The sequence below is a fragment of the Myotis nattereri genome, assembly GCF_964212035.1.
Source record: "Myotis nattereri genome assembly, chromosome: 20".
Lineage (NCBI taxonomy): Eukaryota > Metazoa > Chordata > Mammalia > Chiroptera > Vespertilionidae > Myotis > Myotis nattereri.
The window spans coordinates 8,521,563-8,537,801 of NC_138096.1; the positions used below are offsets into that span (position 1 = coordinate 8,521,563).

Consider the following 16,239-nt stretch of genomic DNA (forward strand, 5'->3'; position numbering starts at 1 on the left):
CCCAGTAGGGGGTATGGAGGAGGCAGCCAATCAATGATTCTCTCTCGTCACTAATGTTTCTCTCTCTCCCTCTTTCTTCCTCTCTGAAGTCAAAATATATTTTTTTAAAAAAAGAATAAGAGCCCTAGCCGGTTTGGCTCAGTGGCTAGAGCGTCAGCCTGTGGAGGGTCCCAGGTTGCAGGCTCGACCCCCAGTGGGGGCGGGGGGGGGGGCCTGCAGAAGGCAGCTGATCAATAATTCTCTCTCTCTTCCTCTCTGAAATCAATAAAATATATTTAAGAAAGGGAAGAAAGAAAGACGAGGAGAAAGGGATGACAGCTATAGGATGAAAGGAGGAAAGTCAGTGACTTCTCTCAGAGTGGGATTGGACCTAGGTTATCTGACTTTCCAGATTAGGGGGTGAACTGGGCTAAATGGGTGGGTACTCTAGCCATTCGTTCGACCGCAAAAGTGTGCTCAGGGCATCACCACGCCATTCTAAAGGTTCTTCCTTCCGGAGTGATGGAGGAATAACAAATGAGGGTCTATATATCATGCGTGTGGATGTATAGGATGGTTTATATCAGCTCAGAAAAATCTAAGAATACGAAGGCTTCAAGCTGGTAGTCCATGCCAACAACCCAGACAAAGGTTACCTGGTACAGTTCGATCCGCTGTTCGGGCACCCTGGCTTTGGGGTTCTGTAGACGGAAGACTCTGAACTCCGCCTTCACCAGATTGGAAGCGTTCTTTTCCATCGCCGAGACGTCAAAGCGGACGATTCTGAAGTAGGGTCTGTAGAAAGTGGGCGGGATGGCATCTGTGAAAAGTTAGGGCGATCATTGAAAATGATAAAAATCCATTGTTCTCTCTCTCTCTCAAAAAGAAAAAGTGCAGCCATGAGACAGTCTCAAGAAACCATAAGGAAAATATCTACAGAACGATTTCGTTTTCAATCGCCAATTTCGTACCATTAACAATTTAACTAGGGGGGGGGGAATAAAATAAACATGTGCGTTTGGTTACAGGAGTAGCAGATTAATGGAGATTAACAAACCACTTCCAACTCCATTTGCGGGCGTGTAGTTAACCCTCTCGTTTGAAAGTTGGCAGAGCCGTGGAAAATGCTAGATGGTCATGCATTGGAGCATGTTCGTGACAGTTGATGCTGGAGAGAGCTGTCAGACTCGCATACACTTTAATCACATACGCCAAGAAAATAGCTCCTAATGGCAAGCAGTTTTGCCCATGTATTTTTTTTCCTTGAAATTTTGGCATCCAAATGTTCTGCTCTCTCCAGGTTCATGTATTGCATCTTTTCTTGGCTTCGAAAGTTTGTTTTTTTCACACACATGTGACCAAATACACCCTCTAGTTAAGTTGGGATGAGGAAATCGAAATTAAAAACAAAACAAAACTATAGCCATATACCAGCGATACAGCATCCAGTCTTCAAATTCCTTATTCAAGATAATGCCCTTGGTGGAGGGAATCTTGGCTAATGGAGAGAAAGAATCGGCCCAAATTCCTTCAGTGCTGAGCCATGTAAAACAGCACACCACACTTTCAAGCTCAGGGTGGCTAGGGTGTTGTTATTATTTTGTAATCACCTGCCATCACTTTTGAAGATGCAACGGAGGCCATACGAAATAGCAAAGCAGGTCCAAATTCCAGCCCCATGCATCCTACACAATACCCATTGATTGAGCCCTTACCCTGGGCAGGCCACTTGCTTCAGATCTTTCCACCATCCTAGTCTAAAATCTCTTGCAAACTTTCTTTCCTTATTCCAGAATGTTCTATCCGCTCTGGTGCCTTCATTACTCCCTTCTACCCTCTCCTGGACGGCTTAGCTTCGTCTCAACAGAATCTTTCACTGTTGCTGATGGCTCTTGACAGATGTGTTGATGACTCCTGCATTATGTTTGTTTGGTTGGTTTCCCCCGTGCAATTTTAAGGACCTGGAGGGCAAAGATCTTGTTTGCCAAGTCTTTCTTCTTCTCTGCATACCCAGGACGGGACTCTGCACACACACAGTTTACCGAATATCCACTGTTTGCATAGCCGGTCATCAATGAGGAGCCTTGAAAGACTCAGGCATCTGGCTATTGGCAAGGCCAAGTTCTTATTAAATAAATGAGCCATCCTGCCGATCTTAAAATAGACATAAATACCTTTCTTGATTTCTGGAGAAATCCGTGCCCTGACAATTACACTGAAAAAAAAAAAACACAAAAAGGCTCGGAACACACCAAGAATTCCTCATCTGAGGAGCTCTGCACTTTCTCAGCCTCAAAGCCCCAGAGCCTGGCCCGTCCCTGTGCCCGGGCCCTGGATTCTCAGACAGCAGCTCACGGGGAAGTGAGGTCCAAGCCATGCTTTGCCGGAGGCCTGCTGCAGAGACGACTGTGTGAACTGAGGGAGCCGAAAGTCTCAGAGACAAACAAACAAACACATTTTTTAAAAAATCTAAAGCCATCCAGGTCTTGGAGAAAAGAAAGCATTCCTTTCGACACAGCAATGGCCGTGAAATAGCTGGCGGGCAGTTTTCAAGGAGGGCAACCAGTCACACAAGCAGGAACGTTTTTTGGAGCCCCTAGCAAAGCAATTTGAAAAGGTAGCTGCTGCCCTAGCCAGTCTGGCTCAATGGATAGAGCATCAGCCTGCAGACTAAAGGGTCTTGGGTTCAATTCCAGTCAACGGCACATGCCTGGGCTGCGGGCTCGATCCCCAGTAGGGAGTGTGCAGGAGGCAGCTGATCAATGATTCTCTCTCATCATTCATATTTCTATCTCTCTCTCCCTTTCCCTTCCTCTCTGAAATCAATATATATATACACACACACACACACATACATATATATATTTTTTAAAGGTAGCTGCTAAGAAGAAATCGATTTCCCTCTCTCCTCTGAACAGGCCCAGCCCAGGTGATTGAACGGGTTGGTATTCACCGATCGGCTCAGCACCTGGGACAAGAAGCCTGGGTGGGGGTGGGGCCATTCGTGTGGGCTCTGGCCCCTCTCTGCTTTGCCCAGACCCTTCCTCAGGCCTAGTGGCCGCCTGCATCTTCCCGTGGCCTCCCCATCAGACGCCGCACACATGCTTCGAAAGCGCATCCTGGAAGAGCAAAGCCCATTCAGTGTGTTTCCTGTCGTTAGGAAGCGTAAACATCCAGTTCATTTCCCCCGCAGGCCTGATCCACCAGCCCCCACGAACACCCATCGTTCACACCCACCCGCCACCTCTCATCCTTCCATCAAGTGTGCATATAAGAGCTCTTGAGATTTATTTTTATTCTCTTTTGTGTTTATTAAACTTTGAGCCATTACGGCTCTCCCCCTCCCCCTCCTGGTCCTTGGCCCTACACACGCTTTCTTTTTATGGCTGCCGCAGGCCACGAGGTCAATTTTGTTTCTTCTTCTAAGCAAACCGTCCAAGGGTCGTGTCCTAGGCTTTCAAGCTTTGAAGGGGCGCTTGCAAATATTTACAGGAGCAGCTTGATCATGAAGTGGGGGCTCCAAAAAGGGGGTGGTTCTGCTCCCCCGCCCCCTCCCACCGCCCCACGTTGGCCAGCGTCCTCCGCTCCTCAGGCGGGTGGTCAGCAAACTGCGGCTCGCGAGCCACATGCGGCTCTTTGGCCCCTTGAGTGTGGCTCTTCCTAAGCCTTAGGAGTACCCTAATGAAGTTAATAACAATGTACCTACCTATATAGTTTAAGTTTAAAACATTTGGCTCTCAAAAGAAATTTCAATCGTTGTACTGTTGATATTTGGCTCTGTTGACTAATGAGTTTGCCGACCACTGCTTCAGGCTATTCTAACCATTTCAGCTGATTCTAGTTCAAGGGCCTGAAAATACAAATCCATGTTCTCGGATCTTGCTTTAGAAGGAGAAGCAGTTCAATGCACGAGGTGAGAAGAAAGCTGAGAAGCTCCCACCAGGGACTCTGTGTTGGTCTTGTGACCACAATGAAGCGACCACACTAGCAGGAAACAGAAAAGCAGAAATTGCAGCAATGCAAGAACTCTGAGGCTCTTAGAAAAGTGAAGTGCCCCCATGATTCTCACTAATTGCCCAGCTTATTTATTGCATTTTTAAATATATATTTTTACTGATTTCAGAGAGGAAGGGAGAGGGAGAGGGAGAGAGAGATAGAAACATCAATATAAGAGATTCATTGATCAGCTGCCTCCCACACGTCCCCCACTGGGGAGCGAGCCCGAAACCCGGGCATGTGCCCTTGACCAGAATCAAACCCGGGACCTTTCAGTCCACAGGTGGATGCTCTAGCCAGTAAGCCAGTGGTTCTCAACCTTCTGGCCCTTTAAATACAGTTCCCCATTGCTGTGACCCAACCATAAAATTATTTTCGTTGCTACTTCATCACTGTCATGTTGCTACTGTGATGAATCGTCATGTAAATATCTGATATGCAGGACGGTCTTAGGCGACCCCTGTGAAAGGGTCGTTCGACCGCCAAAGGGGTCGCGACCCACAGGTTGAGAACCGCTGCACTAAGCCAACCCGGCTAGGGCCCTGTGACTATTCTTACGGCTGGGGATTTGCAGTTCTAATCCCTTTCACCTTTTCCAATGTGAAGAGCTTTTAAAATACCCATTCCTGGGACCCAGGTCCCGAGACTCTGTGCCATTGAACCCAGTGGACTTTTCTAAGCTCTTCCATGATGCTCACGCACAGGCCGGCTGGAGAAGCCCTCAGAGAAGAACTGAGAACATTCAGCTTGAAGAAGAGGGGGACTTAGAGACACATCACATCCCTTCAGAGATTCCAAATCCTTCCGATGGGAAGGTCTTACTTTCGGTAGAGCCAGGGAGTCACCCTTTGGCTCAATATTAAAAAATTTTTCTCATAGAAAAGTTTAAAAGGAATGCACTGGCCACAATGTTGGGAGCACCTCCCTGGAAAAATTCAGGCCCTTGTGAGCTATACCTTGTCCCCAAAGACGCAGTGGGGTGTCCTGAATCTGAGGGTGGCCGAGCTAGATGGCCATCACCTCGCTCACAGCTCTGCCGTTACGTCATTCTCCCCAGGGGTGAGCCTCCAAAACGGGTTTTCTCCCCTAAATTCTACATTAGACAATCGTCACTCACCGCCTGCGTGGGACTCACCTGGGGAGCTTGCTGATAATGCTTATCACCTGGCTCCATCCCAGACCTTAAGGGCGAATCGCGTGTGACTCTGCCTTGCACTGAAGCTTGATAACGTCTGCCCTAGACTGTGGTCTAACCACAATGAACTTGGCCAGGCTTCCCTTCCCGCGGTTACTCAGTGTCATGAACTAGGGAGGGATGAATAGCATGCCTCCATCCCGCCATCCACACCCTAGAGAGAATGAATGGCCTGGTCTCCCTCAGAATTCTACCTCAGGTCCCCTCCCAGGTTATACTAGTCTACATGCTGCTGAGAATGAGCTTTTAATCCCCATTTCACAGATAAAGGAATGAAAAGCAAGGAGAATAAAATAACTCGTGGCCACAAAGTGAAGCTGGCCTTTCTATCAACACTGTGGCTTCTGCCTTCTGCACAGAGGAGCCCGAGTTGAAGGCATGAATGCCACCCCAGGCAGAAATACCAAACCCCTGTCGGAGCCTTGTCACAAAGTTGGATACAAAAAAAGTGGCTCCTTGTCCAGGCGCTGTGGCTCAGTGGTTGCGCATTGACCTACGAACCAAGAGGTCACGGTTTGATCCCCGGTCAGGGCACCTGCCCAGGTTGCTCGATCCCCAGTAGGGGGCGTGCAGGAGGCAGCCGATCAGTGATTCTCTCTCATCATTGATGTTTCCATCCTTCTCTCCCTCTCCCTTCCTCTCTGAAACCAATAAAATATATATACATATATATTTTAAAACTGGCTCCTTCTCAACTAGAGATCAGCTTGGCCTTGCAGGAAAGCTCCAGAAACTTGAATGCAAGGCCCAGTATGTGGACGCCCATCCTGCACGGGCTCTTACCTCCCAGCTCCTGGAGGCATAGAACAAAGTCCTTGTTTTCCTTCCCAGAAATGGCTGGGCTCCCATAGCTTTACAGTAATCGGCATGGACTTTGACGAGCCTAATGCGCGCCATGGCCCCTTGTCCCTGACACCCCCAGCTTTTTGAGGGAAGCAGTTTGGGATCCATTAGATGTCCCGAGAGGGTGGCAAGACCAGCAACCCACTGAGCAGTTGGAGGCCAATAAACCAGCCTCCGTGTGTGTGTGTGTGTGTGTGTGTGTGTGTGTGTGTGCAGACACAGCCAAGCAAGAAACCAAGACAATTGTGTTTTAGGGTTTCCTGAAATTTGTCTTGGCACGCCAGCGATGGATTTCATTTCACTACCACATCCCAAACACTGCTGACATTCAAGTCACAGCAATTTCACACAAAACGACCGAGAAATAAACAGCGCATCCGCGGTGGCTTCTGACGCTCCCTCCGCCGTCGCTCCTATGAAATGTAACCCAGCCCCCGAGCATCTGTGATTGAAAGCGGGAGTCGCCACGTGGGGCCGGTGTCAGACTGGACGTGCCTTTGGCAACGGGGAGTCTAACTGTGTCAGCGTCAGCTACGGGACTTGGCCTTCATCTCCCTGCTATTTGAGACGGGACGGGCTGTCGGCATGAGCCTGGGATCCCCTTCTGACACCAAATGCAGTCGCAGGGGAGGCGACCTGGGTGCGGGGGGGTGGGGGGGGGGGCTTGCTTGAGTTCAGGGTTTCTAGTTTCCACTGCAAAGTTTCCAGCTCCCTCATAACACCCACCTGCAAGGAGACACCTATTTCGTTTCGAGGCCTCTCCCTGCCTCATCATGCTCAGGAGACAGGCCTTTGGGGTGGGGGGTGCTGGGTTCTAGCAGGAAGAGCCTTGGTTGTGGAAAGGGGTGGGTTCACTACGGCTGCAGGGAGACCCCTGGCTCACGTAGGGCGTGTCAGGGACCAGGGGCAGGTGCACGGTGAATGGGACATACCCCTTGCAATGGCCTCACTGCCCTGCCACTGTCTCATTCGCTAAAGCACCTAAGCTCTCTTGCTTTGGGGTTCCTTTCTTTCTCTCTCTCACCCCCTATCATCCTCTCTTTTTCCCTTGTTCCACATTCTTTATCTTATCCTTTTTTCTTACGTCTCTTCTATCTGTCCTTTTTCTCTCTACACTATCCACGGGGCAGAACAGTCATGGGTCTGATCCGCTACTGGTGTTTAAAGAGGCCGGTGACCCCCACGACATGGTGAGCCCCACAACTCTCCCAGAATTCAGCCACGGCTCCCTACACGGCCAACAGGAGGAAGGCACAGTGTGTCGACTGCACGGACGAATTCAACTTGGAAATTGAGAAGCGCATCTTTAAGCTCTTAGCGGATTAGAGCCCCTTTTTCTCCTTAATCTCTTTCTAGAGACTGAAAAACGGAGGAGTCCAATCTTTCCAGAAAAAAAAAAAAAGCAAAACACTGGCGAGGTAAGAATTAAAATGCACCATCTCGAACATTCTTGCTCATCCCCGCAAAGAGGCACAAGCTCCAACAGTCTCCGTCCTTCCCACAGCCCTGCAGGGACTGGGGTGGACTTCTGACTGCTCACTGGGTGTGGCGACTCCTTACCAGCCTGCAGGTCTTTCTCTAATCTTCCTAAAATCACAGCAGCGATGAGTATAATGGCCAGGGCGTGTCTCCCGTGCACTGGACGCTTCTCTCTGTTTCCAGGGAGCTGCTTTGTGACGCTACCGCCTAAGGACTTGGAGGCACGATGCTGATCCCTGCTGCGCCCGAAAGCTAAGCTAATGCGCAGCAGGGCACACCCTGCGAGGATTGCAAGCTATTTACTAATTTCATCACGTGGCCACGGGCTATGACTATGAACATCTTACAGTCGGGACCTGGGAGTGAGTAAATACGAAGAGGAAGAGAGGGCCTGGGTGATGCAGTTTGAGAGGAAAAAAAGCAAACACAGCCAATATTCAGCCTCTCGGAGACTCCTGGTGGCATTTAGAACTGAGAGCCCACAAAGGAACTGCCTGGCGGGCACTCGGTCCTCTCTCACTGTTGTTGGTATCTAGTTCCTCTTATTACGGTTTTGTCTACAAGACAAGACAGGACAGCCTCTCCCGGACTCCCAGGCTGGGAACCCAGGTGGATGGCCTACGACGGTCTCTTCCCTATCTTGGCCTCAGATATGCTTACCTACTCGTGTACCCAGTGGGTCTAGTCCTGCCACAGAAGCTGATCCATTCCCTTTCCAGTTGGCACTACTTAGAAATCCTTAGAAATCCTGCTAGTGTGGCTCAGTGGTTGAGCATCAACCTATGAACCAGGAAGCCAGGGTTCAATTCCTCGTCAGGGCACATGCCCGGGCTGTGGGCTCGATCCCCAGTAGGAGGCATGCAGGAGGCAGCTGATCAATGATTTTCTCTCATCATTGATGTTTCTCTCTCTCTCCATCTCCCCTTCCTCTCTGAAATCAATCAAAACATATTTAGAATTTAAAACAAACAAAACATTCACCCAGTAGCACATTTTCTTCAAGGCAGATGAACAGGACAGCTGTGTCCTACTGAGAATCATCAAAGATGATGGCCAACGGGAGGTTCTAGAACCCACCTCACCCTGAAACGCCCATCCCCCACTCATCGGCCCTCTGAGAGTTAGTTTCCAAACAGGGTTCCTGGGGAAGCTGATGGGAAGGTCTGAATTGTTCTTGATGCCGAATGCTGGCCCTGAACGTGAACTAGGGAGGTGGTGGGAAGGAAGAATTGCCCTGAAGGAGTTGTGAGTGATCCCTGTCCTTATTAGCATCTGGGTAGACAGCCATGCAGTGCCTTCCAAACACTGTTGTAGAGTCTCAAAGGATGGTGTTTCCTAGGGTTGGAGGGTGTATTTGTGAAGGGCGTGTACGCTCCCCCCATCCTGTTTGTATTGGCAGCATAGCTCTGGGCAATTAAGATACGGGGACTACAGGAATTATAGGAATCCAGATGAATTCGGGCCGCCGCGTCCCGGAATGGGGCTCCGTGCTTTAGGCAGGTTTTAAGAAATCGTGTTCATTTGGGTGCTAAGCAGCCCTCTGCTCAAGGCCAGGCCACCGTTAGTGAGAGGAAATGAAAACAGTCTTTAAAGTAAGACTCTGCATAGCACAATGTCTGAGTGTGTGTTCTTTTTATTTAATTATCTGAGAGCAAGCCCAAGAATTTCGCTTCGATGGTGTGATTTGGGTGGACAGCGGCTGTAAAATGTACCGATTTTAATCTGCTCTCTGGGACAATCGGGAGAGGAAAGTGACTAAACAGGAACAGCCAGGGTGTCCGAAGAGTTAATGCAACCAGGTCTAGTTTATTTTACACCCTAGCAAAGAGGGAAGGTGCTGTAATTTTAAGAAGCGTGAATTCTTTTTTTAAAATGTATATTTAAATCTATATTATTTTTATTTCAGAGAGGAAGGGAAAAAGAGAGAGAGTAGAAACATCAATGATGAGAGAGAATCATTGACTGGCTGCCTCCCGCACGCCCCACACTGGGGGGATCGAGCCCCCAACCCAGACATGTGCCCTGACCGCACTCAAACCCGAGACCCTTCAGTTCACAATCCCGATGCTCTATCCACTGAGCCAAACCAGCTAGGGCGAGAAGCGTGAATTCTTAAGAAATGAGTTTCTTTTCTTTTGAAGCCTAAACTCTGTCTCCCCTCCCCCTCTATTTTCCTTGGAGGGCTTCAGAAGTCTGCTGCGGACGTGTCAACACTCAGGTGGCTTCTGAGCTTGCCCTGCACTGCTTCTCTCAGGACAGCAGTGTAGACGGGACGAGGCACATGTCCATTTAGTTCCAAGTCAATGGCTCCCCTCCACTTCTCAAAAAGCACTAAGTAAGTCCTCATTAAAGAAGAGCTCTTCGAATAAAGCCAGGTGCTTCTGAAATGTGTTAGGCCAGTGGTCGGCAAACTCATTAGTCAACAGAGCCAAATAGCACCAGTACAACAATTGAAATTTCTTTTGAGAGCCAAATTTTTTAAACTTAAACTATATAGGTAGGTACATTGTTATTAACTTAACTAGGGTACTCCTAAGGCTTAGGAAGAGCCACACTCAAGGGGCCAAAGAGCCGCATGTGGCTCGAGAGCCGCAGTTTTCTGACCCTAACAGGGCAAAAATGAGTAGAACCCAGGGCACCACAGAGATATATATATATATACACACACACACACACACACACGCACAGCCAGTGTGAACTAAGGAACAAACTCAAGTCAAGAGATGGACAAGTGCCCAGCCGGCATGGCTCAGTGGTTGAGCGTCGACCTATGAACCAGGAGGCCATGGTTCAATTCCCGGTCAGGGCACATGCCTGGGTTATGAGCTCAATCCCCAGTGTGGGGTGTACAGGAGGCAGCCGATCCATGATTCTCTCTCATCATTGATGTTTCTCTCTCTCTCTCCCCCTTTCTCTCTGAAGTCAATAACGATATATTTTGTTGAAGGTTCCTGTGTTCTTAATGTCGATTCATACTTACAATAGAGGATACATTTAAAAACAGACACCTGCGTTCTTGCCTCGCATGCTGTTCTTGCCTCGAATACCTTCTAAAGATCAGGTACAAATCCCCGGGGGATTAAACACGGAGAAAACGGGGGGGTCAAGTCCTGTCTAAATGGGGGTCCGTTTGGGCTGAAGGTCTTCCCGGGAAACCTCTGCTGCCATCCTACCCCAGCCCCGCAGCTGTCCGTGACTCCCAAGGGCAGAATTGAAGCTCTGAGGCTCCCTCCCGCGGTTGGTTCCCTGCCCTTTTGCTTTGTTTCCTTCCCTGAACCTTTTCCTTATCATGTAGTGTTTCATTCAAAAGCCCAATTACTCCCAAGAAGACTCTGCACACAGCTTACTCCCTGGCTTATCCATATAACAACCTCCTCACCCTGTACTCAGTTATTTTCAAGAATCAAGATGAGCCCTAGCTGGTTTGGCTCAGTGGATAGGGCATCGGCCTGTGAACTGAAGGGTCCCGGGTTTGATTCTGGTCAAGGGCACAAGCCCGGGTTGTGGTCTTGATCCCCAGGAGGGGGGGCGTGCAGGAGGCAGCCGATCCATGGTTCTCTCTCATCACTGATGTTTCTATCTCTCGCTTCCTCTCCCTTCCTCTCTGAAATCAATAAAAATATATTTTTTAAAAAAATCAAGATGAGCGATCCAAAGAGAAACAGCCCATCACTCCTCCATATACCGCCGGGGCTTGGAAGGGATGAGAAAGGCGAGCCCGCAGGAGACCAGCGATATAGCCTTTGAAGATGCTCTCAGCACTGTGCTGGGAGCAGGAGCTGGTCACGATCGTCCTCCTTCCTAATGCAGACTCCTCTCCCTACACCCTGGCCACTCCCCTCCAGGCAAATGACTCCCCTGTCTTCTGCCTCAAGGTCTGAAATGACGGAAAATCATTCTTTGGCTTCTGTTCCTTTGCCCAAATGTCCAGCGGGACCCAGTGGCGCGGCCAAGCCAGCAGAGAAAGAAAAAGAATTTAAAAAAGGGAATTTCCACAGAGAAGTCAGCCAGCTACCTGCTTTAATTTGGGAGTGCGTGGTGCTGTAAGCAGCCACTTTATCAGCCCGGCATCGGCATGAATCAGAGGCCCCGGCCGTCTGCATGTGCGCCTGGAAGCGCCGGGGGTTTTGTTTGGCTCCCGGCGACTTCATCTCACACCTTCGCTTTTCTAATTTTCCACCTGCAGCTAAAAATACTGCTTTTGGGGTGAGAGTCAACCAGAGCGTCTTCCCCAGCCGCTGAGTAAGGGCTGGGCCAGGGGCCTCCGGGCAGGGACCTCCTTCTGTTTTCATTCCCCGTCTCCTGGAAAGACAGTCCTGAGCCCTGAAGGGGGGTGGCTTCTGAGGCCATGGCTCAATTTCCACTCAACTCCCCGCCAAAATGTACGGCGACACTGAGGGTCCCCATGGCAGCCCCAGAGGCGGAGGGCAAAGAGAACTCAGGCCAGGGGTCACCATCTCCCTCTGCTGACCTTGGGGGTCTTGTCTGCATTTACTCATCAGATAGAAAGATGATAACAGTACCATACGGGACATGACGCGTGATTCTCAGGCAAGTGCTGCTCTCTGCACTTTGACAATAATTCTGCCGGGTCCTGCCATAACTCCCCTTTCCCCCCATCCCCCCCCCCCCCCGCCTACTGTATGTACATGCACACACACACACACACACACACACACTCCTAATAACATTTTCTCATCTACTAGCTCTGTTGATGGGCATAGGGAGTTCGGAACTGTGTGGCTAGACCTCTGCCCTAAGCCCCTGGATTTTTAGGAACATGACAGCGAGATGTGCTTGGTCCAGAGGTGGAGGGCTTGGGTTTTTGTTCTGTGTTTAATATGCATTTTTTTTAATGGATTTCAGAGAGCAAAGGAAAGGGAGAGAGAGATAGAAACACCCATGATGAGAGAGAATCATTGAGCAGCTGCCTCCTGCACGCCCCCTACTGGGGATCGAGCCCACAACCCAAGCGTGTGCCCTGACCAGGAATCGAACCGTGACCTCCTGGTTCACTGGTCAACACTCAACCACTGAGCCACACCGGCCGGGCAGGTTTGATTTTTTTTTTGTAACCTTGGCACCGGCGCCTAACAGACACGTGCTGTGACTCACAATTGAAGGTCTGGGACTCAGTAGACCCAGATGACACCCCTGGGCTTGCCTCGTCTACGCTGGCCTTGGGCAAAGATCTCTTCATCCCTCTAGGGCTCAGCTTCCTCCTCTGTAAAGTGGGAGTGACAGCCATGTTGCAGGGGGTTGGGAGGCTCAGAGGACGTCAGAACCCACACAGGACGCCGAGAGCGACTTGGCTCCTGGTGGTCTGACTTGGCCACGCTTATCCCTTCTCCACCCCAGTTTCACTGAAGTGAAAGTCAAGACCCGCCTCGGAGCAGGACCTTGGGCAAGCCACTTACTCTTGAAACTGCACTTGGCATCTATGAAATGGGGAGCTGGGAGCTGGGAGGAGGAAAGCAGGAATGGTTAGCTCTGTGCCTGGCCCCCAGGGAGCACCCCAACCTTTGGCCTCTATTATTATTTTCATCTTAGGTTCCCAGTTGCCAGCAAAAGGGCCATTTCCAGCGAATCTTTGCTCACCTTCCCAGCTACCTACTCACCCAGGGATTCCTCTGAACTCAAGCTCCCTGGCCAGCAGCCTGGCCGCTCTCCTCCCATTCTCCCCCTCCACCCCCTTCACCCCCCCCCTCACACACACACACACACACTCAGCCCTGCTCTCCATCTGCAGATGAAGCAAAAATCTGGTAAATATTACACTTACAAGGTAACAGGTCTGGAATGCTTGGCATCCCAGGCGGAGCTCAGTTGCTTCTTGGCACCGGGACACGTATACACAGCAGCAGCCCAGGGCCAAACGACATTTGGCCGCTGCGTGCAATTCAAATAAAGATATTAAAAATCCTACAGCTCTCTAAACATCGGGACTGTTGGCTAATCAAAGGGGTTCGTTTTTTGTGTGTGTGTGTTGCTTTTTTTTTTAAGTCATCTAAAGAGAAGGGGGGGTGCTGATGGCTGTTTTCAGTATAGACCCCAAGGAGCACCCCGTGTATACACACCCCATCGGCTTCCAATATGTAAATGATGGATAGGTTTCAGGCCAGGTGGACTCCGCTTCCAGCGGGGACTGCCTTCCCCCACAAACAAAAGACCTAGGCAATTTCATGCTGGAGTCTGTGTCCGTAACCATTGGGCCACACCACCCCACGGTGTGTCACATGACTAGCGAGTGACTTGACCTTCTGATTACTGCGAACGTGTCAGGATGATAGAGGCAGCTATGGTGGGTGCGTGCCCTGGGTCTACCACTTCACGGACATGGACCTTGGGCAAATTATTCATCTCTCTCGGCATCGTTTTTTTTTTTTTTTTTATGTGAAATGGAGAAATTAATAACACCTATGGATTATGGGCAGGATCAATGACTCCTAGCTCTAAAGCGCTGAGCATACCTGGAGTTTAAGCAGCACTGAGTAGAAGTCATTAATATGCTATTACTGTCATTGTTATTATTAAGTGTGACTGGGAGAAAGTAGGTACAGGGGCTTAGCCAAAGGGGACATGTTCTTAAGTAGGTAAAAGAAGTTATGTGCAGGAGGGCTTATCAGCCCACGGTTGGCCACTGACCAAAAGCAAGTCAAGAAAAACGATACCATTAAGTCATATCACAGCTGGTGACTTAAGCATAGGCCTTCAAGGACTTATATGTCAGGACTGAACTCTCCGTCAGAAGAACAGGAAAAGGATACCACTTTTTAAAATATGTATACATATTGTATTTCAGAGAGAGGAGGGGAGTGGGGGAGAGAGAGAGAGAGAGAAACATCAATGATGAGAATCATTGATCAGCTGCCTCCTGCACGCCCCCTACTGGGCATCGAGCCCGCAACCCGGGCATGTGCCCTTGACCAGAGATCGAACCTTGACCTCCTGGTTCATAGGTTGATGCTCAACCACTGAGCCAGGCCGGCTGGGCGAGGGAACCCTTTGCAACTGGCTTCATCTCATCTCCCAGACACCTAACGCGGAACCTGCCAGTAAGACCTCCTCCCAAAGGCCTACCTAGGAGCCTTTGCAAGCACCAGGAAGGAAGGAAGCGTCAACACAGAGCAGTGTCCTGGTCAGCTTTCCAAAGGAGGGCCGCAGCCAGGCCACTCTTCCCCTGCGGGTGACAGAAGGTCCTGTTTCGAGGATGCTGGGAGGGCAGCCACAGTTGGGTACAGACACCCGAGTGGCTTCGCTGGCCCGGGAAGGTGCTGCTCAAGTGGCCACAGGCCCGAACAGCAGCAGGTAAAGGCCTCGCTGTGCCCCTGTCACACCTGTTTTCTATCGCCCTCCCTCCCACTCCTTCCCCTCTGTCCTCCCGAGGCCTCCCGGTGCCTTCGCAACTGATGCTGTTTCCTAGGTCCCTTCTGCGCGGGAAAAAGAAAGGAAACACACTGCAACATGCACGGTGAATTAAAACCCAGGAGGGGCCCTACCTGGTTTGGCTCAGTGGATAGCGCGTTGGCCAGGGGACTGAAGAGTCCCAAGTTCAATTCCAGTCAAGGGCACATGCCCAGGTTGTGGGCTCGATCCCCAGTAGGGGGTGTGCAGGAGGCAGCCAATCAATGATTCTCTCTCATCATTGATATATTTCTCTCTCTCTCTCTCTCTCTCTCTCTCTCTCTCTCTCTCTCTCTCTCCTCTCTCTTCCTCTCTGAAATCAATAAAAATGTATTTTAATAAATAAAAGTAAGGAGGGAACAGCTCACTCGGGGGGCCTCATCTCAGGATGCATGGCAAAGAGGTGACATGAGGAAGCCAGAGCTATGGGAGGGAGGGAGGGAGAGAGAGAGAGAGAGAGAGAGAGAGAGAGAGAGGTATTCAGCAAGGCCTCTAGGGACCGCAGGCTATATCCTTAGGTGGCATCTCTCCTGCACACCCATGACATTGGACAGAGTTTCTCCCCGCCCACAGCCGCCCGAGCTCACAGGGCAGGACTGGGCTTGCCAGGGGTCAGGAGTCGGTCAAGCTGTGCCACACAGGCCGGGAGACCAGCACCGGGCAGGGCCTGGTGCCGGAAGAAGCCCAAGTCTCCCTGAGTGTGGAGACCATCAGGGGACGGTGCCCCGAGTTGGATGAGTCACCCCGCTGATTTGGGGGGTGGGGACTGAAGAGGGATGTCCCGGTGGTTAACCACATTTTACTGGGGTGTTTTATTGATCGCAGTTGCACGGAGAGAGACATGACTCAGACGTGCGGCATCTGAAGGCGCGAGAAGCACCGGGTCCTAATGGAATTTCAATGCAGGGGATTGTCGTGAACTGTACCGTGAAATGTGAAGAGCTTTGCTCTGAACAGACATTATTTGATTCTGTCCTTTCGCAGCCGGAGACGAGGCTGAGCCTTCTACCTGCCTTTCCCTGGAAGGCCGTGGTTCACGTCTCCAGGGAGGGGGTCAACGTCTTGGAAAAGTTGTTCATTAACCACCCACCTCGCCTTTGCATTTCCATGGCCCTTTGTGTGAAAGTATCATTCAGCAATTTTTTAAAAATTATTTTGCTTTGTGTAGGGTGGTTAGTTTACAGGCCAGTCTCCACAAATAGGCTGTAAGCCATTGAGGGCAGTTATCATGCGATTATAGCAATAAAAAGAATTTCAAGAAAAAGGAAAGCTACATTGCCAGGGTTGAGGGGCATGCCATGGGCCACGTTGCCATGGGAATAATGGCCTTTTGGTGGAAGGTG

General features: G+C 50.2%; 1 protein-coding gene across 1 annotated transcript in view; it reads right to left on the reverse strand.

The window, feature by feature from the left end:
• Window positions 1-16,239, reverse strand: part of TGFB2 (transforming growth factor beta 2) — a 59,265-nt gene that overhangs the window by 19,407 nt on the left and 23,619 nt on the right. Inside the window, exon 2 of the mRNA XM_081114378.1 lies at window positions 636-799. Within this exon, the coding sequence (XP_080970504.1) occupies window positions 636-799 (164 nt within the window). The remainder of the gene's footprint in view (window positions 1-635; window positions 800-16,239) is intronic.